The sequence below is a fragment of the Podarcis bocagei genome (assembly GCF_964188305.1).
Source record: "Podarcis bocagei genome assembly, chromosome: 6".
NCBI classification, from domain to species: domain Eukaryota; kingdom Metazoa; phylum Chordata; class Lepidosauria; order Squamata; family Lacertidae; genus Podarcis; species Podarcis bocagei.
The window spans coordinates 81,719,375-81,746,714 of NC_138130.1; the positions used below are offsets into that span (position 1 = coordinate 81,719,375).

The 27,340-nt window shown below is 39.9% G+C and overlaps 1 protein-coding gene across 8 annotated transcripts in view; it reads left to right on the top strand.

Annotated features, from left to right (window-relative positions):
• Positions 1–27,340, top strand: part of FLT1 (fms related receptor tyrosine kinase 1) — a 139,258-nt gene that overhangs the window by 65,431 nt on the left and 46,487 nt on the right. For all 8 annotated transcript variants that reach the window (XR_014009070.1, XM_081197868.1, XM_081197867.1 and 5 more), the window contains 3 exons: positions 15,179–15,293; positions 20,603–20,711; positions 22,774–23,064. Coding sequence is in view for 7 of the 8 variants with exons in the window: in XM_081197868.1 (XP_081053994.1) it covers positions 15,179–15,293; positions 20,603–20,711; positions 22,774–23,064 (515 nt within the window). In the remaining variant the exon portion in view is untranslated. The remainder of the gene's footprint in view (positions 1–15,178; positions 15,294–20,602; positions 20,712–22,773; positions 23,065–27,340) is intronic.

A 27,340-nucleotide genomic window follows, 5' to 3' on the forward strand; every position in this document is an offset into this window, starting at 1 on the left:
ATCTCTGGGTTATTTGTGGGGCATAGGTTCATTTGCATTTGTTCATTCCCCCCCCCAAAAAAAATAGTCTGACCCCCCCCACAAGGTCTGAGGGACAGTGGACTGGCCCCCTGCTGAAAAAGTGTGCTGAACCCTGTTCTACATGGTGCCCTCTGGGTGCTACATTGCAGCTCTCATCCATCCCAGCCCTCATGGTCAATACTAAAGGATAATGAAAAGTGTTGTCTGGGATGATGGGACACCACATCAGTGACTTTCAGTGGCTTTTGCTTTATGCAATTTGCCCACAAGGCTACTAGGACATTAGTGTATTGGCTCCCACTCTTGGACACAGTACTCAAACCCTCAGCTCAAAAAAACTGGAAAGCTTTCTTTAAGAAGTTAGCACAGGGTCTCAGCATCAGTTCACAATACAAGATACACAGTTCAAAAATCCATAGGCAGTTATAAGATCATCTGTGTGGTTACCATCATAAGACAGAAGACTTGAGTTTGCAGGTTAGTGATTCTGGGGGTGGGGAAGAGGATACTGGGTCTGTTCATGCAGATGACTTCTTATCTTTGGTAATGGAGTCCAGCCTCTGATTCTCCACCTCAGCCAGCTCTGCTGATCTTTCAACCACCTCTTCAGCTACTTTGTGGAGCTCACTCTCTGGAGGCAGTTCTCTAGCGATGGGTTGGGACTGACTCCACCAGCTTCTCTTTCCTCATGTACATCTTTCAACAGCAGGGTAGAACCCTCCTTCCCATCACTGCCTGAACTCTCCCCGCTTCCTATTCCACTGTCCTCATCTTCCCCTGAAGGATCCTGCCATTCCTACCCCAAGACAATAAGTTATTTTGAAATAAATGGGATTTACTTCCAAGTGAATGCACTGTAGATCAAGGTGCAAGGGTCTTTATGCCACTTTTGTAGTGTAAAGGAGCCTTTTAGTTGGGTATTCATGTAATTCAGATTTAAACTTCTTTAGTGTGCAGTGAATGAACCATCATGTAAGGTAGAACCAAGTCCTACAGTTGACATATAGCTTTAAAAGAAACGTGTGTTTTATAGAGATGGGACAAAGTATAGGGTATGCAAAAAATAAAAAAGTTTGTGGAAAGGAAAAAAAAGGAGATTTCTGCCCTCTCCATTCAGACAAATAGGAAAAGGTAAAACAAATCAGCTAATATATTCTTTGCATTTATTCAGACTAAACAAATGGTAAGATAAAGCAAGTAATTATATGCCCTGGCCTTTTATTCTGAATCAGATTTTGGTAGCTTCTAATGAACAGCAACTTTCATTCTATGAAACAGGAAGCAAGGAGACCGTGGCCCTTTCCAAACATTGCAATTTGCCTCTTGTTAATAATAACCCTGGAGAACTGGAACTAGCATTGACCTCTCTGTACATAGTGATGATAATTTGCATTGCTTGTTCTTGTCACAGTTAATACAGCGGCCAATTATTTCCAACTAATACGCTTGAAACTTTTGTCAAAGGCTTCTTTATGTGTCTCCATTGAACCAAGGTCTTTATTAACCAAGTTCTATCACTATGTGCTTTAAATCATCATCCTTTCCCAAGTCTAATAAATGATGATGAAGCATAAAACATAAAGGCATAGAAGGATAAATTCTCTTGCTGTTGTTTTTTCTAGAGTCACTGATGCGTTGATTCAATCTGGATGGGGAAAATGTAGCAAAGATAGCTAAATGCTGTGGAGAAATTGTTTGAATGGTCTGCTTAGATTCTCTGCAAAAGCACAGGTTAGGGATAGGGGTGGAAATAGAAATGGAATCCAGTGAACTCTGGTTCTGATCTGCACCACTTAGGGCAATGACCAGATCAGATCCAGTGTCCACTTTGAAATCTGCAGTCCTGCTTCTGAGTCTTTTTACAGTTTTTAAAGGGTAATTCATGTGACCTAAAGGAGTGGATTACTGTGTGGGGTCCTTGTTCTGCTGCCATGCACAATGTAAATGCTGTAATTCTCCATGACATGGATAGGACTTGATGTCATGCTGCCACTCTCTGGGAGATTGTACATTAAAATACTTCATTATCACCATAGCTCCAGGAGTTGTGTACAATAGATGGTTCTCTGGGTGGCTCAAATTACCTTTTAAAACTGGAAACAGTTTCAGAGGGAGCCCACAAATCACCTTGCAAGCAGTTTTGCAGCTTGATTAGGACCCAAACTTTCATAATTATTTTTATTGGCAAAATCTCTCTGAAGAATATGGGAGCTTTCTGTAGAAAAGCAGAACTTGGGGCAGCATCAAATGGTCACTGGTGTTTTCACAGCAGATGTGTTAATTGTAAGGAAAATTCAGTTTCCCTCCCTGGACCTTGAAATTATTTGTGTGCTTAATATTAAAAACCATACTCACTCTTCGTTTTTCCTGGAATGGGACACATATTTAAAGCATTTTCAAGGCAGAGTAATTTCTCTCTTCTGTGGACTTTTCAAAAATTAAAAAAACATGGAAATGGCATGGATGAATGGCATGTCAAAGTTTTGCCTTGGGTTCTAAGTGCGTTGTTTTGGCTGTTATTTTGGCTGAACCCTATGAATGGAGAATATACTAGCCTCTCCTAGCACATAATTGAATAGCACTTGTACATTTTTCCAAGGGATGCAGCTTTTCACCTGATAAGGAAAACTAGCACTTCAACTGTAAAATGTCTGCTTGCTTCTTTTAACCTCTTGTTTTCAATTTTATGTTTCAATATCATTCTTTTTTGTGTTTGTATTTCAACTTCCTAGTTTCTTACAGGTTAAAGAAAATGTTAAGAAGGTTGGGCATCAGAAAAATGATTTACGGATCATGTAGTAAGAGGAAATAGAGCCATTGTCCTCTTAGAATACAAGATAATGGAATTGTTCAATGAAATTGATTGGTAGAAGGTTCAAAACACACAAAGGAGATAGTGTAGTGTAAGATTAGTGTATGGAAATTAGTGTATGGGATTCATTGCCACAAGATGCTATTACTCGTATAGTCGTTATCTTAAGTGGCTTAGTTCCATGGGTGATAATATACTAGTTCATAACAACCACTATAGTTAAATGTAACTATTGTATTCAGAAGGAATGCATATCTTAACTACAAGATTAGAGACAAAGCAAAAGGGGGATGGAATTCTCTCAAAGCAAGTCTTACCCAATGAGTCCATCTTTATGGATTTGCATGGGGAAGCTGAGCGCCAAACCCATTTTTGTATAGTAAGCATTTCATATAAAGAGTGTTTCTTGCTGTGGAGAGAGTAGACTGAGGGTCTGTACTGCATACAAATACTGGTTAAATTTTGGCAGCTAAAGTAACCCAGTACAGTATTTTACTACAGAAAAAGGGTGATCACCATTTGCAGAGACATTACATCATTTACTTCATGGGATGCCGGGGTCAATGGTGTAGGCTGTTCCTCATCACGTGACAGCAGGCAGTTTGCTTCTGGGCCAGAATCTCCCCCCTTTTAACTTCTCTCCTTTTGATATATGTTCTGATATGTTTGACTTAGGGATGAATAGATCAGTCTATTTCTGGTTCCTATCAGTTTTGCCTGTGTTCATTCATATGTATTGCATCCAATTTCTGTAACTTCTAGGGTTTGGGGGTTTTTTTTAGCCACATGAAAATGCATGTTATTTTAAACTTTTTTTAAAAAATACACATTTTTGTATGCATGTTAGAAAATACACATTTTTATACACATTTTTGGTATATATCTTGAAGTGCATCATAGTTTGGTTAGAGTGTCAGAGGGCACTGGACTAGGAAGACTCATGCTCAAATCCCCATTCAGCCACTGAATGACTTTGGGCCTGTGAGCATCTTCCAGCCTGAACTACCTCACAGGGTTGTTGTGAGCATTAAAAGGGGAGCGTAAAAAGGGGGATGGGGAACCATGCAAGGCACTGTGAGCTCATTTGCAGAAGGGTGCAATATAATGCAATCATAGGTGAGTGTGATTGAAGAAAGGACTAGAATTCTTCATTCCTCCTCCACCAATTAAACTTTAGCATTTAGCTGGTTGCATATAATGATCATCCATGAACAAAAGTGTATAAACGACCTAGCAGTTTCTGGGAAACTGCAGGAGACTGTATTTAGCTGCATGGTGTCCATTGAAGCACCAGACATCAGGGTGCTGAGTAATCAGTAGGACATGTAATCTCATTGCATTTAGAAACATTAGCTCATTGATTCAGGAAGCAAAGGAGCATAACAGCTACAATGAGCCCTGAGAGGTTGTAATGTCTTGCGTAGGGTTAAAGAAGGAGCAGACCTTTACTGGAACGCTGCCAAGGTGACTTGGTTTGACTGCCAGTGCCGCAATGTATTAAAGCTGGTGCAGGTGGCTACTATGTGTGAACAACTGTATATGCAGTTCTGCTCACATAAACTGTGTAATTTCAGAAGGAGTACTGAAAAATTGCACTGATACTTTGGTGAAAAGTGGTTTTCCAAAGCAGTCTGCTCTCAGAAATACTCACTGTAGAGTTCTGGCAAAATAGGTCCTCTGACATGGCACATGTGAACTGACAACTTGGGCCATTCCAAGGTCACTCACTGGCAGGAGTGCCAACTATGTCCTTGTAATTTTTGTAGAATGATTCAAATTGAATTGAAATTAAAAGTTATGAAAAAAATAAAGCAATAGGTCTGCAAGCGGGGCAGACTAAAATACTGTGGTAAGGAACTCTTCTAGCTTTCTTTCCATGTTTGATATATATGCTTTTTACTAAACGTATCAAGTGCCCTTCATTGTGGGGAACATCTTATATTTATTTTCATATTTTAGGTCGTCTAACCTCCCACAGTCTGATATTATTAAGGTAATTAATTAAATCTGTATATTGCCCTATACCCGTATATCTTAGAGCAGTTCAAAACATAAAATCACAATATAAAAGCCACAAAACAGATAAGAAAAATAAGAACAAAAATGTATTAAAAGGCATTGGATTTCAATTAGCTTAGGGCCTGGGAGAAGAGGAACATTTTTGCCTGGTGCCTAAAGGTGTATAATGAAGGCCCAGCCAAACCTCCACAAATGGGGAGCCACTGCAGGAAAGGTCCATTCTTGTGTTGCCACCATCCAGACCTCTCATGGAGGAGGTGCACAAAGAAGGGCCTCAGAGGATGATCTCAGGGTCCAGGTAGGTATAGGGTCCAAGTCCTTGAGGTATAGTTTCTACAAAGCACATACCTTGGCTTAGCATTGTGTTCCTTTTTTTGAAATTTTGTTCTGATAAAGTAAGAGGTATATAATGAGACTAGATTGGAGGCAGCAGTTATACATTTCCCTGTGATCCAAACCCATTCAGTAATTTGAATCTATGACTTAGTGGTAATAAAGCTACTCATTTCAATCAAGCAGCTGTTTTTTATTTTGAATTGACAAGGTGACATGTAGTAAACTCTTAGCTTGGAAAACTTCCCTCTCCATAGTTATAAATATATCATGCTATTGTGCTTGGCAAGCTGCAAGTAAATGGAGGTAAGATCTCATTAAGGGAGCAAACTGTGGAGTAGGGAGAGGACAGTGTGAAGCTAAGGGTGATAACAGTGGCCTTGTCCAGAATAGGCCATGGGAGTTTTCTTATCTAACTTAAGCAGGAGGTGCTGGGAGCTTCCTGTGCGAAATTAGGAGCATACACTGCTTTCCTCTTGTTGTTTGGCTTCCTCCTGAATATAAGACGGTTCCCAGCACAGTGATTATCTTTGCATCTTCAAACATGGCACAATCTACTTCCTTAAGAGTATGATGTATCCTTTAGAGTCTTGCCGTCTTTCTCCCCCCATCCTCCCTCTGTCCTCCAGTTCTTCTCAATAGCTCATCTATGTCCTAAGCACTTTTAAGGTTCAGTAACATATGGAATACATATACAGATATGTAACACCAACACACAGTAAATGTGTACATCATATATTGGATCCTTCTTTGGAAATGTCCAAAACTACTACACAGCAAGTGCCTTGGGGGGGGGGATCAGAGTGTCAGATTAACAGCTCTGACCGTTCCTTCCCCTTTCTTGAAATATCTGTGGAAATCTAAATTGGGATTAATGACTAATGGTTTCCCAAAGTGATAGCTTTTTTCTCTAATTTTGGCCATCAGATCCCTAAGCATGTGCACAAAAGGTGCAAGTTTGCGTGCATAGCAAAGTAAGAGCGAGATTTGTGATTCACATTTTTAACTAAACTCTGTGAACTAATATGCATATGTTGTGTCCACTGTGTCCACAGTACACAATTTCCAGGTTGTGTAGGGTAATAATATGACCAATTATTGCTATTGACATGGATTTTTTAAAAATCCTCAAATGTTTTTGAATATTCACCATTTGTTGCACGGCTCTTTTTTTATTGGATACTTTCCAGCTACAAGTCATCCCTGTGAGCTAATAAGTGCTTCTGATTAGCAAACAGGATGACCCATTTATCATACATGGATAATTAATTGCCATGATTGACAATGTTAAGTATCACAATGTACAATGAATGCATTTTTGCAATATTTCCACGTGATTCATAGTGAAACCAGAACAAGTCATGATGGATTTTATACATTCACAGAAATCTATCATCTCCCACATAAGTGTGCTTGACACAAATACTTGCTTTCTGCCACAAATCACCACATATTAAAAATCAAGGGACTTTGCACCTCCAACCAGTTCTGCAAGGTCAGAACAACAACCTCAGAAGCCTGAATTGGAAATAACAATATTAAAATTTGAAGACGTGAATATGAAAGCTGGTGCAGTGCAGTGGCAAGGCTACTGAGCTATGAACAAGAAAGACATTGGTTCAAATATTTCCTTAGCTGTAATCGGAGCCGGCTCACCCATGAAGCAAGGTGAGGTGACTGCCTCGGGTAGCAGGATCCACCGGGGCAGCAGATCCGTCCTCCAAGGAATGCCTCACCCGCTGATGCCACCACTGCCGCATACTCCTTGGAAGCTAGATCTGCTACTTCCTTGGCTTTAGCCACCCTGCCAATGCCACCTCAAGAGCGGCCTCTTGGCAAATAGGAGGCGCTGTTTGCCTCCTCCCACCCCTAGGGAGGAAATGGTAGGGGCTGCCATCTAGGGTCTCCTAGGGTCTGTACTTGTGTGGTACTAGGGTGTGATTCAGGGCAAACCCACCCACCCCCGCATACCCTTTGATTCCCACTTCAATTGTGCTTCAACTATGGTATGGGGATTGCCCTGTTTTTTGCCCTGGGGTAAAGCCTCTAGAGGGGTGCCATTAAGGTCCCAGCCTCTGCGTGTATGTACACAAATGTGTGTGGGGGGGGGTTACTAAACTGGGTCTTCAACCCGGGGGAAATAAAGCCTTGTTTCACCCGTGGGTGTGATTGATTTGATTCCCCCACCCCCACTCATTCCCAGGTTAGAGCTTCACTCACCCATTTGTCCCCGATGTAGATTTTTATCTCCCCCTTTGTTCCTGATGCAGATCGTCATTCTCCTCTTTTTTCTTGGTCACAGGGTGACACCATTTTGTGGTTTGCCTGAAGTGCCAAAATGTCTATGATCTCCATAAATAGGCTTAGGGAATTCACACACCCACACCCTTTTTGCAATGATTTGACAGGGAGTGCAGACCTTGTTTGCCTTATGATGTGACAACTTTAGCTTGACTCTCAGCTGTGAGAGGATTGGGATGTGAGGAAGCTCCCAGTGTTCTTTTCTGACCCTAACTCTTTCTCTGTGTGCCAGCAGAACGTTCTGGGGCGGATCCTACTTGGACAGAGCCTGGCTAGTGTATGAATAACTGACTGTAGACCTATAAGATCCATGTTCTCTGTCCACACTGTCATCATATATCTTACTGTTTTAAGACCTGCCAGTCAAAGTGCAGTTTAAAGATAAAGAACTATAAGAAGGGAGAGCGGGGCCTTGAAGCTGCCTATTAGTTATTAGTACCTGGACAACAGACTGAACAGATACACAGATTACCTTGGCACAGTTTTCCTCACTATGGTGAGATGGATTGCATTTTTATTTAAATTACAATAATTACTTCTATGATTGCAACTGTACATACAACCTTGTATCAAATTAGTGTCCTCTTTTGACCATTTTGGGTGTGATGCATTTCCACATTCTTTGTAATTTATAAATGGCCACCCTAGATCACATCTCCTACACACTTGAGCTCCCTTGAAGATGAGGTGTTTCTGTCCCTGCCATGCTCTCCCACTTGGCTATTATCTCCTGGTTAATCACAACTTCCAACAGCTTTCAGTTCCATTTCTAATATATCAAGGACCACAGATTGTCATTAAAGCATGTCTTGACCTTTTTTGAACCCAGCAATGTGATGGGAAAGGAAAACTTGCCCACCTTGCAAAAAAAAAAAATATTTATTAAAAAACAAAATTCCTATTATGTCAAATCTTTATTTTGTTCTTAAGTGTAAGGTATATTAATATTATTGAGATTTCGTTGTCTTCTTATGTTATGCATTACAGTAAGCAGCCTCCTTGTTGTCGTTGTCACCTATTTTTGTTACCATTCATTGTATGTTATCCAGTTCTACTCCCCGCAACCAGAATTTTAAAAGGGGCAGAAAGGTCAGCCTTGGGCAGATCAAACCCTCTGGGTAACTGAAAGTAGCTGTTTGGATCTAGCTTCTATTTTTAGTATTTTTAATTAGTATTTTGATATACTGTAGATGATTAGATTTGTTTTATGGGATTTTATGGGATTTCTTGTGGATAAGGAATAAATGGGCAATTTTTAAAAAACAACCCATAATTTGTAAACTATGCACTCAGTGTGTAGAATTATTATAGATTTGTACAGCGATAGTAACGTGTTCAACTCTCTCCTGATGAAATTAAAGGCGCATTATCTATTTGCCTTCTGCTTGGTTCAAACCATTGCACTTAAGCTTTTCACTGTTTGTTTTTAATTGATTGGATGTGTTTTTATCAGAAGTGTATTGTAATCAATGGTGAAGTTCCGCATTGAGTGGATACTATTTAGAAAGTACATCCATTCATGCGCAACTGTTCTGGGAGCTTTCCCCAGTTACATCAGCACCTCTTCTTTGATAGCAACATACTCTGAATTTTCTAATGCATTAAAGATGTTCTTTGAGGCATTTTAGCTAATTTGAACATATGAAGGTGTCTTATATCTGAGTCAGACCTTTGGCCCATTTAAGTTAGTACAGTTTCCTGGGTATACTTTCCTCAGATAGATAATTACTGCAATTGACATGGAGATCTAATGTTTGCAAAGTGTGTGCTCTTCCTCTGTTTAGTGATCATTGTGAATTAATTAGTTCAAGCCACAGTTTTCAGTAACTGAACTGATGTAATTCTTTGTGAAACAAGCTTTTAAAAACAATTTGTGCTCTTTTATGTATCACAAACTAACCCTGGATCAGTCTAACGCAGGGAAATCTGTAGATTATCTTGTGGCTTATAAATGCAATGAATGACTGTAATAATGAGATAGTTACCAGATGCGGGTGGACATTATTTCAAACTGGTCATGCTTTCGGTAGTTTTAGTGCAGTGATGGGGAACTTGTGCCCCCCCAACTGTTGTTGAACTCCAAGTCTCATTAGCTCCAGTCAAGATGTCAGGAATCATGGAAGTTGTTGGTTAGCAACATCTGGAGAGCCACAAGTTCCTCATCTTTGTTTTAGTGGAAAACACTGAAATAAAGAAATAAGGGAAATTGTACCATTTTCATAGAATCTTGGAGAAGTGGGAAAAGAAATGCCATTAAAAAAAATTAAAATACAGGCAACAATTGATTTGCTTGCACCCAATTGATGTGCGATCGTGCATGTGCACGCAGTGCCAAACCCAGAAGTGACCCTAAAACATCACTAAAACATCAGGATGGAATGGGGGCGGGCAAAACGGGAGTGGGGCAAGGTGGAATACTTTATGTGGGCCATGCCAACATGCACAGGGATATGGAACGTAACCCCTGTGCAAAACAAAGGATTGCCTGTACAATCCTTTTATATTCGCTTTAGAGGTAATAGCCTTCTCAAGATGATTTACAAAATAAAAGCATGTAACTGTAATATACAGTGAACTAAAACAGCATTAAAATAACAGCATAAAAAAAAAGGCATCAAAATGACTATTTTATATAATAGTAACTGAAATTAGGGCTGTGCACTGGATCTGGCCAAATTCCAGATCCTGAACCAAATCGGGCCTATTTGGGTTGACTTGTGATTTGAATTGAGTTGAAGCAGCCTCAGTTCACCCTGGGTCAGATCAAGTCCACCTGGAGCTATCTGGCCTGCCGAAATTGGATGGTCTGGCAGTGAGGAGAGAGAAGCAGAAGGCCTTTTCCCCCCCTCACCTGACCCCCCCCAACCAGATGTTTAATCAGGGTTTTAAACCCTGATTAAACATGGGGGCAGTTGAAGAATTAGGGTTTTTAAATAATTAAACAAATTTCTTTAGGGGGAAAAGGTAGAATGTCATTTTTTAAAGTTATTTAGGAGGTTTTGCTAAGAGTTCAGCAGTTCAAGAGCACATTCGGTCAAGTAGTGCTACTGTAGTAACCTTGTTCACTTGTTTTGCTGGGTTCTATGTCAAGTTCCCTGCTACCCAAATGGATGTTGCATATAATGGTTATGATACATGTTACATGAAACGATCAGGTGTTGTTTTCGTTCAGTGACATAAAGGACTGAGGAAGTTAATGCCTTAGGAAAGGATTGGTACTTCTTTGATCAATGCTAGCTATTTGATCACAAACTTGTGGTTTTAAATCCTACTTTTCTGAAGGCAATGATTTACATATGAAAGTAACTTACTAATGCAGGAATTTGATTCATTTGTTTTGAAGAAGCTTGCACCCAGGTCTTGAGAAGTAAAACATTTGATCCAAAGTCAAAGCTGTTCCATTCAAAGCGGAACTGTGAACACCTAGCTTTAAACAAAACAAGAGTCTCTCTCCAAAAGAATGTAAAGAGATGAACGCAATGTAACAAGCATTCCAATAGACTCATTACCATATGCATCAAATTAGGTTTAAGACAATAAATTAGTTCCATAAAGGGTGATTAAGAGCCAGGACATTATGTAACATAACCAGCATTCCCGCCCACTCTTGAAATTTCATAATCAACAATACATTGTGGCATTCTCCTTCCGCTCTACAAGATTGAAGACATTTAAAATGTTTTGACATAAATTTCCATATTTTCACAATTTGTGAGGCTTTATTCCAAACTTAGTATGTATAAAAAATAGAAGACTTTGGCCATCTTCAGATGCTTGCATCCAGTGTTTAGCAGACAAGAATGATGACAGACATAGCTCATGTGCTTATTCCCACAGGCCCCCTCATATGTTTACTTAAGACTGGGGATGCAGGTGGTACTGTGATCTAAACCACTGAGCCTCTTGGGCTCGCCGATCAGAAGTTTGGCGGCTCGAATCCACTCGATGGGGTGAGCTCCTGTTGCTCTGTCCCAGCTTCTGCCAACCTAGCAGTTTGAAAGCATGCCAGTGTGACTAGATAAATAGGTATCACTGTGGAGGGAAGGTAAACGGCATTTCCATGTACTCTGATTTCTGTCATGGTGTTCCATTGTGCCAGAAGTGGTTTAGTCATGCTGGCCACATGACCCAGAAAGCTGTCTGTGGACAAATGCTGGCTCCCTCGGCCTGAATGAGCACCGCACCCTATACAGTGGTACCTTGGTTTACATACGCTTCAGGTTACAGACTCCACTATTCCAGAAATAGTACCTCGGGTTAAGAACTTTGCTTCAGGGTGAGAACAGAAATCATGCTCCGGCGGTGCAGCAGCAGCGGGAGATCCCATTAGCTAAAGTGGTGCTTCAGGTTAAGAACAGTTTCAGGTTAAGAACGGACCTCAGGAACAAATTAAGTACTTAACCCAAGGTACCACTGTAGTCGCCTTTGACTGGACTTAACCGTCCAGGGGTCCTTTACCTTTTTGTTGTTATTGTTGTTGTTGTTTAGTCGTGTCCAACTCTTAGTGACCCCATGGACCAGAGAATGCCAGGCACTCCTGTCTTCCACTACCTCCCACAGCTTGGTCAAACTCATGTTTGTAGCTTTGAAAACACTGTCCAACCATCTCCTTTATGTTTGTAGCTTCAAGAACACTGTCTAACCATCTCCTTTACTTAAAACTGACTATGATGAATGCCTGAACAGGGCTATTCTCATGTTGTTATTTAGTTTTTGAAACCAAGGAACAAAAGAAATAGTAATGTAAGCAAGTTTTTCATGTTAAGAAAAGAGTCTGCATTGGAAGGGAGAATCTGTCTTAATACTAACAGATGTTTTTATGAGACATAGACAGTTATACTGAAAGATCTGGTTGTTAACTCTACACATTTGTCCAGGTCCCAATACAGTCCTGCCAATTTGGATTCTACTCTCACACTTGACCAGAAATCAAACAGGCCATCTGTAACATGACAGAGTTTAAATAAGGTTTTGGATAGATCCTTAGATTGTAAGCCCCCTTGGAGACAAACTATTAACATTTAGAAAAGCTGCTGTATGCCACTCTGAGCCTATGCAATAGAATGGGATATACAGTTGCAATCAAAATTATTCAACACCTCACAACTGCACAAATACAACAGGTGTTGTCTCAAGCACACCTGATGCAACTAATCAAGGGCTTCATTAGTTGCACCAGGTGTGCTTGAGCTGGAACACATGAAATACCTGAGCTGGGTTTGCTGAGTGTTAAATTTGGCTGCATGTTAGAAATATGGCTAAGTCAAGAGAATGGTTCTAAAAGGTAAGAGAAGATATCATCACCCTTCACAAACAAGGAGCAGGATACAAAAAGATAGTGAAGGCACTATCTTTGTTCCTAGAGACCAGTGGCGTAGCGTGGGATGTCAGCACCCGGGGCAAGGCAAGTAATTTGCGCCCCCTAACCCGTGGATTTGCTCCCCCTAACCCGAACCCCCAGATGTTGCGCCCGGTGCAGCCAGCCCCCCCCTGCACCCCCACGCTACGCCACTGCTAGAGACACCACTGGAAACACAGTTCACAAGTTCAAAGTTAAAGTAACACTGGTTACACTACCTGGACTGGGCAAAAAAAAGATTTCTGAGAAGGCAGGCTGGGGAAAATCCTCAAATGACTGCAAAAAAGCTGCAGCAAGACTTTGGGGTAGCAGGCACTGAGGTTTCAGTGAGCACATTAAGGCCGTACTAAACACAGATTTCCATGCCAGAACTCTACACCACTACTGACCCAAAAGCACAAGAAAAGTTGGCTCCAATATGCTCAAAATCATATAAATAAGCCACAGAAGTTTTGGGGTTCTGTTTTGTGGAGCGATGAAACAAAATTGGAACTTTTCAGCCCCATGGATCAGTGTTACATCTGGAGGAGAAAGAATGAAGCATATGCTGAAAAGAACACTCTGCCTACAGTGAAGCATGGTGGTGGCTTGGTGATGCTGTGGGGCTGCTTTGCATCCTCTGGCACTGGAAACTTGAAGTGTATGAAAGGCAGGATGGATTCATTGAAGTATCAGGAAATCCTAGGAGGAAACATCATGTTGTCTGTGAAGAAGCTGACGCTTGGGCTTCATTGGACCTTCCAACATGACAATGATCCCAAGCATACCTTAAATTCCCCTAAGGCTTGGTTGCAGAAGTCCTGGAAAGTTCTACAGTGGCCATCAGTCACCTCACTTGAACCCCATAGGAAATCTCTGGTGGGATTTGAAGAAGGCGGTTGCAGCACGCAGACCCAATATTCTTGAACTGGAGACGTTGCTCATGAGGAATGGGCTAATATTCCTCAGGAATGCTGCCGGAAGCTGCTGTCTAACTATGCATCTTGTTTGCAGCAGGTCATAGCAGCAAAAGGCTTCTCTACTAAGTAATAAAGATGCTTGCAATGAAGGGGTTGAAAAATAGTGAAACTGGAGAATCCAGTATAAGTTGCAATTTCAGCTGCATTTTTAAGCATCCATTGTGTTGCTATTTCAATTGCAAACAGCTGAAAGTTGGTAAATTTTGATAATAAACCTGATGGGAGTTGAATAATTTTGATTGCAACTGTAAATCAGATAAAGAAACTAGAGACTTCATATTTTAAACATTTCTTACTTGAGCTTCAAAACCCTTCTCTGGTAAATGAAACCCAACTCTTGTCCATATGTTTCACATGTTAATGACTTGTACCTGGAAAACTTAATGAGTGGTCAGAGGGAGAAGACTAGGAGGAGGAGGAGGTGTCAGAAGCTGAAGAAGTAACAGGGTTTTGTGAGTAGGAAGAGTCTGTGGCAGAGAGCAGCCCAGAGTTATGCAAAGTTATACAATGAAGAAGTGTGCATGCACACGAAAGCTCATACCAAGAACTAACTTAGTTGGTCTTTAAGGTGCTACTGGAAGGAATTTTTTTATTTATACAATGTATAGTTATACTAATCAAGTAAAAATCATTTAAATACCATACATTAAGTCCGCAACTTACTTACACTCTCACAACCTTATGCGTGGGGTGGGGGTTTATTCATTTTCCCCCCACCCGCAACCCCAGTGGGGTTTTTTTGCTGACTGGGCTTTGGGAAAGGAGTGAGAGGGCTCTGACAGCATCCCCAAGCCCTTGTGCCACCTTTTCAAAGCCCAGTAATCATGGTGGTGCCTTCCTTACCAGCCTTTGGGAAGGAGATGTGAGAGCTCTGGGAAGGTCACAAGAGGGGCCTGCAAAGCTCTCAGGGCCCTCCTGCAACCTTCCCAGAACCCGGTAAACAGCCCTCCACATCAAGGGGAGTTGGTTCTGGGGGTTCCTGATTTTGTACAATTTTGCCTTGACGCACAGACCCTCGGAACTGAACCCTTGTGTAAGTGGCATGCTCACTGTGTAGTGTGTGTGTGTGTGTGTGTGTGTGTGCATACTGCACATGTCTTTAGGCTACATAAAGCACATAATGCACATATTACACTCTACCTCAGATTTGTGTGAGGGATAAAATTCAGATTATAGCATAAACCATAAAATTCAAATCTTGAACTTAAATCTATACTACAGTGTATAACTAACCAATGTTTTAAGAAGTTTAGCTGTGGGTGTCTCATAATTAAGCCTGTGCAATGGGCCCCAACTGCAACCCATTGTCTGTAATGACTTACCAATTTGATGTCCTACTTCACTCTTACTAAACTCTCATTGCTCTCATCATAGGTATGAATTTTGCTCCAATCCAGAGAGACCTTTCATCTTGAAACCTGGGAGCACTATAGGAAACAGAATCGAAACCATCACACAGAAAACAGCAATAATAGAGGGAAAGAATAAGGTATGGTAATTTTAAAGATAAAGTACTTCAACCTTGGGTATTCGTACTATGAACTGTTTTTAAATGCTGGATGATTAGTTGCTGGAAGTCTCTTCACAGCTGAGAAGAGGTTTCAGAAATCAAATCCCAGCTTATTTCTGTTGCAGTGTCGTAGTCACATTACAGAAGTACATATTCTGTTCACAGTTCTTGTGGATATTGGCCATGCTATCCATGCAAATAGCAGATTGGTCCCATAAGGTAGTGTGCCTTTGGTGACTCAGTAAGGGGCTGTTAATAGTTAGCAGCAGAAGCCTCTTTTGATGTTTAAATTCTCATTTTGATGCTGTCTGGGACTGGATAGGACAAACATTATGTCTCAAATTGAACAAACTATTACATGATATCAAATCCCACCCGTACTGCAAACCTTACCAAACAACTTTGAATTCCAAGGCACACCATTCTGCACCACTTCCCACGTATCTGGTTTTTAAGTTAATTTGCTAATAGTTGCGATGCTACTTTGGTAGTCACAAAAACTTGGAAAGGGTTCAGATAAGAGTCATGAGGATATCTGAAGATTTGAGAATATTATTTTACAAAAGAGACAGTTGGGGATGGTTTCAACACAATCTGAAATTTTATCCAGGGTGAGGCAATTCTGGAAAATACTACAGAGTATTTTCACACAGAAGCACAGTGACAGCCAGCAGAAGACACATGCTCCAGAAATATCCATGGCAGTGATTTGCATATGGTCCATTTTGTATTCACTTGTGCTTCCTCTTTTGGTGCTTCCTGGTAGTGTATTATATTGTTCTATGTGTCTAGAGGACAATTAAAAAGAGGAGAAGCATGTTCAAACTTATCTTGACTTAGCTGACTCAAGTGCTTTTTTGAGCAAATGATAGTGTTTGGGGGAAGAATAGTTACACATCAGGTGAAACAATAAATCAATAGTCTAAAGCAGGGCCAGGGATCTATTGCCAAAGATCTGCATGTGGACTTCTGCTTTTCTTCATGTGGCCTAATTCCATGTTGGTAGAGAAGCCTAGAGCAGAAGAAAGAGTGTAGAAAGTGGAGAGTGGAAGAGAGAGCTGAAACAGATGGATTCATGGAAGGAAAGGGGGAGGCAGAAGTCCTCTCCCAAGTCATCCACCCCTGAGAAGAAACTACAGATATCAGGGAACCTAATTCTACATTAAGCAGAAATGACAGAACAGACTTCCCCCAAATCGGGTGCCAAATCATACATTTGTTGCCAACCCTAGTGGGATTTTCTACTTTTGTTTCAGGTTCATTAGTTCTTAAAACTATATTTGAACATATTTCTGATAAAGTTAACATACTTTTATGTAGAGCAGTAGAGATTCATTCAACTGGCACATCTGAAGATTGGAGGAGGGATGATACAAAGATGGCAGTGACTAACTGCTTTTTTCTGACATGAGTGATTCTATTGAAACAAAAGAAAAAGCTTTCATAGTTGTGATGGGATGATTAGCTGCTTGTGCGTAAAATCGTGGTCCCTCAGAGTTTGTGCAACTCCACAAACCTCTGTGTGTGACAGAGCTCCTCAAACATGTCTGCCCTAGTCACTCGTAGATTCCGACAGTGGTTGTTTTCGGAATCGTTTCCAGCATAAGAGCTCCTTAACGGAAACCCGCCTTCTGGACTCACGGCGTGACAGTTTCCGGCGAGGCGTGGGTCTCCCTATGGGAGCTTCAGATACCTCCCCACTGTTCTCGCTGGAAGTGTCTCTGAGCCCTCCCACCTGCTCGCATTCCCTCAGAGATCCACTCCTCCCCCTGCTGGTTCCTGCTTCAGCTGTTGAGTCTCTGTCTACCTCCCTGAGCCCCTCCACCACCTGTTCCTCCGATGGCAGTTCCCTGACAATAGTTTTGAACTCGCTCTGACATTTAAAATGTTTTGGCAAGGGTAATGGTGGGTGGCTTACCAGCCTGAGTGTTACTATGGAAATTTCTCTTTGAACAGAAGTGATTTGGCAAGTTTGGTTCACCTTTGAGACTATTTGTGCCAAGTTTGACTATTGTTAATGTGGGATAGAAGAGATATCAAATTCACCTTCTAACCAAAGTTTGTTAGACTTTAGTGTTGCAGACGGAGTTAAGCAAAATCCAATTTAATCCTAACATGTAAAAACACGGGTCAAATTTCTCTGTGAGTCTATGCAAGAAACAAGTCAGAAGGTGACAAGAAAACCTGAATAAATGTCTATGACTGCTCAGGTGCTTGGCTTTTCAGTATGTGTCTTATCATATTGGAATGAGACTTGTGTATATCTTTGTTTATATCACAGCAGTGCAGAATGATTCCAGCATGCTAGGGTATGTTTTGTCTTTTTGTGCTATAAATTAACATGGCTTCTCCTTTATGGCTGTGTGTGCACACCATACATTGAAAGCACATTATTTCCCCCAAATAATCTGTAATTTCTCATCACAGAGCCATAATGCTCAGCACACTTATCAAACTATAGTTCCTAGAATTCTTGTGGGGAAAATAATGTGCTTTCAGTGTTGTGTGTATGCAGCCTAAATGCTGGAAGTGAAATCCCATTGGGATGGGATATACTGAACTATCAGGCTTATAGCCAATGGTGTAATTGTAAATTTTGACATGCAGGAGATCATTGTGACAGTCTCCAAAGCCATGCCCAAAGGAGAATCCAAAAATACAGGCACCTGTGCCGATCCATTTTATGGAAATAATACTCAGTTTATCAGGGTCACCATGACTGCAGTCCTCAGTGGTGCTTACTTCTGACTGTGTAGGTTCAATGGGAAAAACATGATGACCTTTAACAGAAGTTCTTCAGCCAGCTGAAATGTATTTATTATTCATTTATTTTATCAATTTTTTGAAACAACTTCTAAATGAGTCTCAAGACTATATACGTGAAAACAATTAAAAATAGCTTTAAAAACAGTGCAAAAAAGACACTTGATTTAAAACAATGCAGTATGAACTCATAATGTGTAGATCATTTCACCCAGCTGGAAAACCTATTGAAAGAAAAATGTATATTGTTTCCAGAATGGTGAAAACCTGTTGTGCCTTAAGAGGGATGCTGTTCCACAAAATGGGTATAGCCACACTGGAAACCCTTCTCCAAGTTACTGTGGATCAGGGTTCTGATATTTTAGGGACTTAGGTGGGTAACCTTCCTACAGACACAGTGACTAACTGGTAAGGGGTAAGGCAGTCTCTCAAGTAACCTGGCCCTGAGCTGCATCAAGTCTTATATGGACTAGTAGCAGATCAGCCAGTGTAGATCCCCCAGATAAGGTGTTATATGCTGGTAATAGTTTATTCTTACAACCATCCTTATTGCCATGTTCTGTATTAGCTGCAGCCTCTGTAGCAACCTCCAGGGTAGCCCCACATAAAGAGCATTACAGTAATCCAGCCTTGAGGCTGCTAATGCATGGGCAACTGTAGTCAAATTATTCATTTAGCTTCAATTAGAAATGCTAACAATCTTGCAAATAAGTGTTGCCATTTGAACTTCTAGTGTAAAGTAGCTCAATTATTTTCCTCATTCTCTGACTTCCTACATGCTAATCTTTAACAAATAACATTGGAAAGTCTCATTGTCACCTCATTCATTTTGCCAAAACATGGAGCTTCTTCCAATTATCTTGGCACCCCAGGACATGCCTTCATTGCTACCTCTCTGGAAAAAAACCCTGGAGCTGTCCTCTCCCATGTGTATGCCCTCCACTGTTCTACTGCTTATAGCCACAACTGTTTCTTTTTACACAAAAAGTACTGCTGTTTTCTGAGATGGCAAGAGGGGAACGGCTGAATTCCCAGACCAGTGGAAATATCAGCACGGCTAATAATGAAATCTGCATTCAGAATTGCAGAATGTATTTTAAAATGTCAACCAACTGTCATTTAAAAAACTTGCCCAGATACATGTACATGAAAGATTGATTCTCTTAGGTGTGATGTTGAGAGTTTTATGTTACAAAATAATTGCTCCCATTGTTAGCTACTTGCTCTTCTTATCTGTGGCTAATCACAAACAAGGGAAACATTTGCTTTGTAAGCAAACCTTCAGAGCAAGAATGAGATCTATCCTTGAGGAAATAGCCAGAATACCAGTTTGAAGTATGCCACATCTTAGTATTTGAGTGTTAGCAAGATTATACAAGAGCTTCATTTAAGAATGGGTGTCTGTTCTCATTCCCATGCCCTTCCTGTTTTCAGACAAAATGAGATTTGTCCTCAGAATCTCCTTCTTACACTACCCTCTAAGTAGTGTTATAGAACAGCGGTGGCTAATTTGTAATGTTGTTGGACTCTGATTCCTATCAGCCTCAGCCAGCATGGCCATGTCTGACATGATGGAAGTTGCAAGCCAGCACCATCAGGAGGGTCACAGGTTCCCCATCCCTGTTATAGAAAATTTGATATATACTTGGCATGCCATTTTGTTTTTTTAAAAAACACAAAGCAAAACGCCACCTGAATTACCTATATAACTGTGTAGCGCGGGAGTGTGATTCTTAATACCCACTGCAGTGAGACAAGCTAAAGTGTGGAGCCTCAGGTGCAATAAGCTGCTTCCAAACTCTGCTGCTGTAGGAAACAGAGAGGTGGGGGCAACAGCATCTTAGGACTCCACACAAATGATTATAGTCTGCATGAGTGATGCCTTCGTGTCCAACATGTTGGTCCCAGGCTAACAGTGGGGAGGAGGGTGGCTGGTGAATGGAACCAAATGTACACTTCATCAGGATCAGACCTATGTCTATGAGTCTTCTGAGCTCCTTGGCCCTTGGCCAGTGCCTGAATTGGCTGATTTTTGCTGCTGACCATGATTGCATCTAACATGTTAAAGCCAGGATACAAAATAGTAATATTTTTTTAAAAAGTTAAGAATTAACTTCTACTCTGTTGCACACATGTATCTACATTTTCCAGTATTTTTCTTGCCAACTCCCTTGGCTGGCTGAGTGACCTCTGTGCATCCTGTGGGGTACAGCTCACAGTGCCACACCTAATTTATTGTAACCTGTCATCAGTACATCATGAGAATGAGATAAATCCATGTTAAATCCTAAATGTTCAGAATATAATGATTCTGGAAATATAAAGGTCTCCTGGGTAAGCTGCCTTCCTGTTATGATTCCATTATTTCCTTGGCTTTATATGATGGTGGCACCTCCTAGTTGCTGCACTGCTTTTCACTGAATTAATGGAACAACTGAATTGTGTCAGTGTCAGTAGTCAGGAAAATCACTGAAAAATAATTATTAAAAACGGATAAGAACTAAAACTATTCTTTCCCCCAACAGACTGCTAGCATGTTGATTGTGGCTGAATCCAGGTCATCCGGAATCTACAGTTGCATAGCTTCCAATAAAGTGGGAAGTGACGAAAGAAATATTAGTTATTTTGTAACAGGTGAGATACAATTAATGTGATATTAAATCATACAGCTATTGATCGACTACATTTTGACCCATTTCTGTTTGGAGGGGATAACTATAGTGAATGAAAATAACAAAAATTATAGGATGCTAATAGACTAATCCTTATTCTGGAATTATTACTGGCTGGGAATTTTCTCTTCGTTACCAGCCGCCACCTGTGACTTGTGAGCTATTTTCTTCTTCCCCTTAAGGTATTATTACAAAATACCTTCAACATGGCTGGTTCTCTTGTAGCTCCGTCATGTATGTTCACAGCAAGGTGTGGGCCTCCGAAGTGAGCATTGGTCTCACATGCCCTGCAAGAAACCAAATGCATGCTGGACTCTATCCATGAACATACTGGTGTGGATCTATTATGGGCTGAACTAAGAAATTACTTTGTAGCATGAGAAAAGCACTTGGGTGAATCCATTCTAACAAGTTGTTATAACAAGCTTACCCTTTTCTCCTTACAGTCAACTGCTCTTGCTGAGGGAGAAAAAAATCCACAAAAAACACCACCTTTAAACTAATGCCAGTACAAAATGCTGATGGCTGTGAACAAAAGGCCAGGATGCTAAAAAGGATTTCCTTTCAGTATATTCAAAATAGATACTTCAGGGCTAGACTGATTGCTAGAAGTTGTTAGCTTTTCAACAGCTTTCAAGTTTGTTCTCATTTGAAGACTGGCTTCATCAGAGAATGGCAGGAAGGGGACAGGAACATATCTGGGGCAAAAAAAAAAAAGCCTTCTAGGGCCTGTAGAGTGGACCAAATGAATATGTCCTGGGACATGTGTACATTCTGACCACAGGGTAGAAGCACTAGATTCAATATAAGCCTGATCCTTCCCCTATTTTTTGTGGTTGTTTTGCTGGCACACAGCAGGGCCATGGGTGTGTTTGCAATTACTGAGGGTGAGACAGGAACAGCAAAGCCTTATCTCCTGGCTGACCAGTGTCACTAAAGGCATTTTATTTTGAGATTCCTGATGGTGCTTGGCAAAGATAAACAAAATCTTCCATCAGGAAACCTGGGAGCTATTTCCACAGGAAGTTTCAAATCACTACAGTAAATAAAACTCTTTTACATCATTCCAGCCACTCGCTATCCCGCTTTTCTCAGGCTTTAACAAATTCTATGAGGTGGTTATAAATCAGGAGTCTTTTAAAGAAGAACTTAGTGTAATGTCTTCTTCTAAAATCAGTTTGTTTCTTTTGTCTCAAAATAGCCTGTATACAAAATTATCTCTTTAAACTGGACAGTATTTTTAACATTATGATAGTTACTTTATCAACTGCCCTGTGATCTCTGGATGAAGGGTGATACAAATGTAATAAATAATTATAATAAATAAAGTGCGCATTGTGTCAGGATTAGACATAGATATGTCACTTAGCTTTTGCTTGATCTTTGTGCGCAATAACTTGGTTTGTTCATTAGCTAAGTAACATTATATATATGGGAAAGGGAACCTGTAACCCAGCAAATGTTGTTGGACTCCAGTTCCCATCAGCCTCAACCAGCATGGCTAATGGCCAGGGATGATGGGAGTTGTAGTCCAGCATATCTGGAGGCCCAGAGGTTCCCCATCCCTGTGCAGGAAGATGTAGCTTTCACATTAGGCTATATATTATGTAGCTCAGAATTTAGCTCAGTGCAATTGCTACTTATACTAAGATCCTTATAATAATTTAAACATAGCAAATGTAAACTGGAATCCATTTCAAATGCTCACCTAATCAAATGCAGGCATAAATATTGATCAGGCAACTGAAACGGGTAATCTGAAGTTATACAGAGGCTATAAAGGAAATTTTATGCGTATATGATTAGACGCCAGTTTTTATTATAAAAGAGAAATCTGAAAATGAGTTTGAATTCTCTATAAATCCTCACAGTCACGAGGCCCTCACTCCTTTGAGAAGCTCAAAAACATGGTCCTCTTTCATTGTTTCCTTGGTAGGAAGAGCAAGAGTTAGCTTCAGATGAGTTTGTGTGGGAGAAGGTGGACTGTGCCCTATGAATAAAAAGTATGTTTTGTTTTTTGACAGATGTGCCAAATGGATTCCATATTAACTTAAAGAAAGCACCGATTGAAGGAGAAACCTTGGTGTTGTCCTGTTTAGCCAACAAATTTCTGTACAAAGACATTGCCTGGTTATTACCAAGGACAGTTAACAACCAAACAAGAATAAAAAAGGCAGCCACTAAGGAGTATTCCATTGGTCTCACTCTCAGCATCAAGAATGTTTCGCTTGAACATTCAGGCACGTACACCTGCCGAGCAAGGAACATATACACTGGAGAAGAAGTGCTTCAAGAGAAAGACGTTACAGTCAGAGGTGAGCACTGTAACAAAAAGGCTGTTTTCTCACGGATCCGCAAATTTAAGAGCGCAAGGAATGATTGTACAACACAACACAACATAAACCATTAAAGGACTCACTAAAAAGTGAAAGTTCTCTCATATAATCTTGATTGATTACTGCTGTACACTTCCAAAAAATGGGAGGTTTGGACATAGGAGGAGTAGCCATGCAAAAATGAACCAAAAAGAGAGAGAAAATAAACAACAAACCCCCAAACCTGGGCTTGCATTTGGCTCAGGAAGATATGTTCTGCTTTGACAAAGATATGGAAGTTGGGATTTGGAAGACTTCCCCATCCCCTGCACTGAATTTTGTGTGTTATGTTGTATTGTTCTTTGCAGTCTCCCACCAAGTGCTAATGAAAAACTTTGGACTACCTTCTCCTCGGCTTTGATATTCGACCTCCTCCTAAGTGTCAAAGCTGCATAAACTGAAAACACTTTTTTTTAAAAATAGAAAAACTGCTGGCTTGGGTCAACATTGGACATTTTATAACTTAACTTTAAAGTGCAGAATAAGCACGGCTCAGTTCGAGAGATTGACTGGACTACAGTATTTTTTACTTTAATCTGCTCTTTGTGGATTTATAAATATTGCCTGCTGAGCAAGTTCTTATGCTTATTTATTTGAAATCATTTTTCTACACTAAATATATTAATCTTTTTTAAAAAAGAAAACCAACAATTCTCAGGGAAGGCTCTGAGGATGCAGAATAAGAAATAAAAATGTTGAAATAAGGCACAGCCCTCTTGTATTGTTTGCATGAATTAGAATATTTAAACCCACTAGAATTGGACCCTCTTTCTTTGAACAAATAAACTGTGGTAGCTTTCCCAGTGCCCTCCCTTTGGTTCCCTTTCAAATAAATCACAGTGCTACTGTTAAAGGTGTGTTGACATCAGTGGGAAAACTCTTTCCTGATTCATTATGGTATAGTTGTTGTAGCTATCTTTATAAAGGAGAATCACCACATTTACCCCTATTGATGAGATTCCAGTCATCACAGAAAAATGTTTAATGTATTTGTCCAAATCTAAATTTAAAATTAAGGCTTTTAGGAGATATATATTATTTATACACATGCACACACCATTGCTTTTCATATGCAAATGATAATAGGATTTAACATGGGGATTTAAAAATGACTAAACTACTGATGAAGAATTAAAAGTAATTTTTGTTACTTTTAAGCATTCCTTGTCTTTCTATTTTGTGATTTTATTTCAATGTGTTTCTGTGTATTATAAAATCTGTATAAGAAAGAAGTTACTATTTTTAATAGATCTGATAATTTTATTTTTTTACAATGCATATCTATTATATTTGGAGGGTCGTTCATTTATGATTAATTATTATATAGAATTCTTTTAGCCAAGCATGTGGGGATCACAATAGCGACAGCAAAAATGGGAACAAAAGTGGCTTTGCTATTAAAACAGAGGGTGACAACATGACAATTTCTGGTGCCTGAGAACTCACCCACCCATTTCCTCCTTCAAGGTAGCAGGACCGTGTCCCCCAGCCAAGCTTGTCGTTCACGTGGGAATTGCTTTTGTCAAGTGTGAACTGGTAAACAATAGCATTTCCCCATCATGCCAGTTATGTGGAGCCTAAAATGATTTGAAAACAATTAGCTACCTGGAAGTTGTCAGGGTAAAGAAAAGAATTATTGTTCCTATCTTGAAATTTCACCTATAGCCTTTTTGTATACAGTAGATCTTTTTTCAATATTACCATGATAGCTTCCAGAAACAATATGCATTCTGGCAAAGCAACTTTCTGCTGCTGTTTTTAATACGGTTACAAAGCCAATCCGATTATTGGTAACTGCATTCCAGTGACAGCAAGTGTATTTTACTGTGCACTCTTGGAGGAAAACAGGAAGAGAGAGCCTCATCTCTATAGAAGTTATATGTCAGAAAATATTTTATGGCAAGAAGTAGGCTGCAATGACAGGACTTTATGAATTTGCAGTAGCCTGAAAACTATAGTTTAGGAGTTTGAAGAAGCGAAAGAAGCTGCTGACCGTTGGATTCAATCCACCAAGCACTGATTGTGGGCCAGCTCCACAGGATGAATTGGAATAGCAAGCATATAAGCCTGATTTACAGTCTAATGGAAAGGTTAGAGCACAATACTCACCTGTGGAAATAAAGGTTTATAGTAAATCCTAAGGAAAGGAAGGTATCCTGGCAATTCCATACCTTGGAGTTGGCCAAAGCTTCAACAACCATGTGCTGCAATAGTTTGAATGATTGTTACTGCATCACCACCCATGTTGGAATGTATGAAAGAACCTAAATAATCATGTGTAAGAAAAGGGGCTTAGAGGAGTCCCTTTTTGCATTGTAACTGATGCATAGATACCACTGCTAATATTGATTACTGCAGTTGCACTGGAAAGGGATGGATTTTGTTCTTTGTTGGATAATTCCCATATATGATGTGGAGAATAATTTTAAATTACATTTGTATTTCTTTAAGTGCATATTAAAAGTTCAGATGTGTATTTTCTGACTTATCGGTCATTCAACTGATAATATAAGTTGCCTCATAAAGAGATTCAATTGTTAAATGAAATGAGCTGTGCAAAAAGGAGCCAAGATATGTTTAATGTTTTCTTTGTTGATCATATTTATGTGAGGGGTTTTTTTCTGTCTCAGGGTTAATTTTCTTCTTGCTACTGAAGGCCTAGGTCCACCAATCTGAGGTAGCAGAGGAATTTATACTGCCTCTGCAATTCCATTTATGTTTCTGTAGTTAAAGGATAAAGTCCACCATGAACTTCTCCTGTACTGAAATTTATACTGAAGTTCCCTGTTAATTGTATGCAAAATTGGCTAAATGGTTGCAAGTCAAATCAGAAAGAGGTTTCTACCCTAAGGTCAAATGAAAAGAAGCTAAGCTAGTTAGAAGTGCTTGTGAAAATCCCAGTCTGTTACATTCATGAAACACAGAAGTAGGAGTAAGGAAAAGAATGATTTCTTGCCTTAATCAAGCATTTCCAAATCAGCTAATTATGGCAATAGCCTAATAGAAAGTATGTGAAAAGTGATGCAACCTTATCTTTAAGCAAGAAAGCATTTTTCAATATTGAAAACATGTGTATGGCTATAAACAAATTAAAATTAATCAGAAATAACATACAGACTTTGTGACATCTGTTTTTTATGGTTTCACTGTCTCAAGTGTCTTGGTTCTGCTGTTTTCTGTAGAAACCCATGGAACACAAAACTTACATACCATATGTAGTTAGATTCATTCATCTTTTTCTCTTGGCAAACACATTTTCAACTATCATGCCTTTATAGATAGCACTTTGGCAGAAACAAAAATTAAATAAATGGGCAACAGAATATAAACTTCCACAATCCATTGCAAAAAAAGAAAATAATGAGAAAACGTGGGAGGGTGTCTTGATCATTTGTGAAGAAGTGCTCTGTAACTACACTTCATACTAGTTTCCTGGTTATGCTGCACCAAGCAGTTTATAATCTAGCTGGACACAGGATCAGTACTACAATATTTGGCAGAAATTATGTTCAGTTACTGGGATTATTTTTAGAAACGATTTTTTATGTTATGTTTTTAACAGCCTGTATATAAAAGGACAGAAGGAAGCTTACAAAAATGGTTATTCTTTCAAATAATTGGTCTGTCATAATTAATGATAGAAAGCCTCATCAGATCTTTGTAGGAGTCCAGCTTTCCTACAAAGAGAGGAAAAGCCATTGTGTAGCCAAGTGAGCGCAGTTCTGACCTTGATCACATCACACAGGAGCATATTATTGCCAAAATGAAAAGAATCTTACCAACATCTTATTCTACCAATAAGCATTCTTTATTATCACAGTGAACATTGTCCAAAAAATTTCTGGTAGGGGCACCTGAAAAATGAACTAAAGGAACTTAGAGGAGAGAGAACTCCAAGATCCTATAGGATTTTTCAGGTTCACATGTGCAGTGAAGATCTCTGGTTAAATCAATTAACAGGAACAGGACATTTGAGTGGAAATGGGTTGTGTCACAATTGGCACAAGAAATATCAATCATAGAGAAATATCTTTGCTAGATGGCTGTTCAAAACTGCTTAGGAAGAAAGAAAACCACAAAGGATGAGAGGATTGGCTGGAAGATAGAAAGCTAATTAATTAGATTAGTCTCTTTTTCATATTTATATTTTATGAGGTTGCTGCCTTAAAACATCTCACATGGTGACTGACTGGGTAATTTGCATGTGGAGAACAAA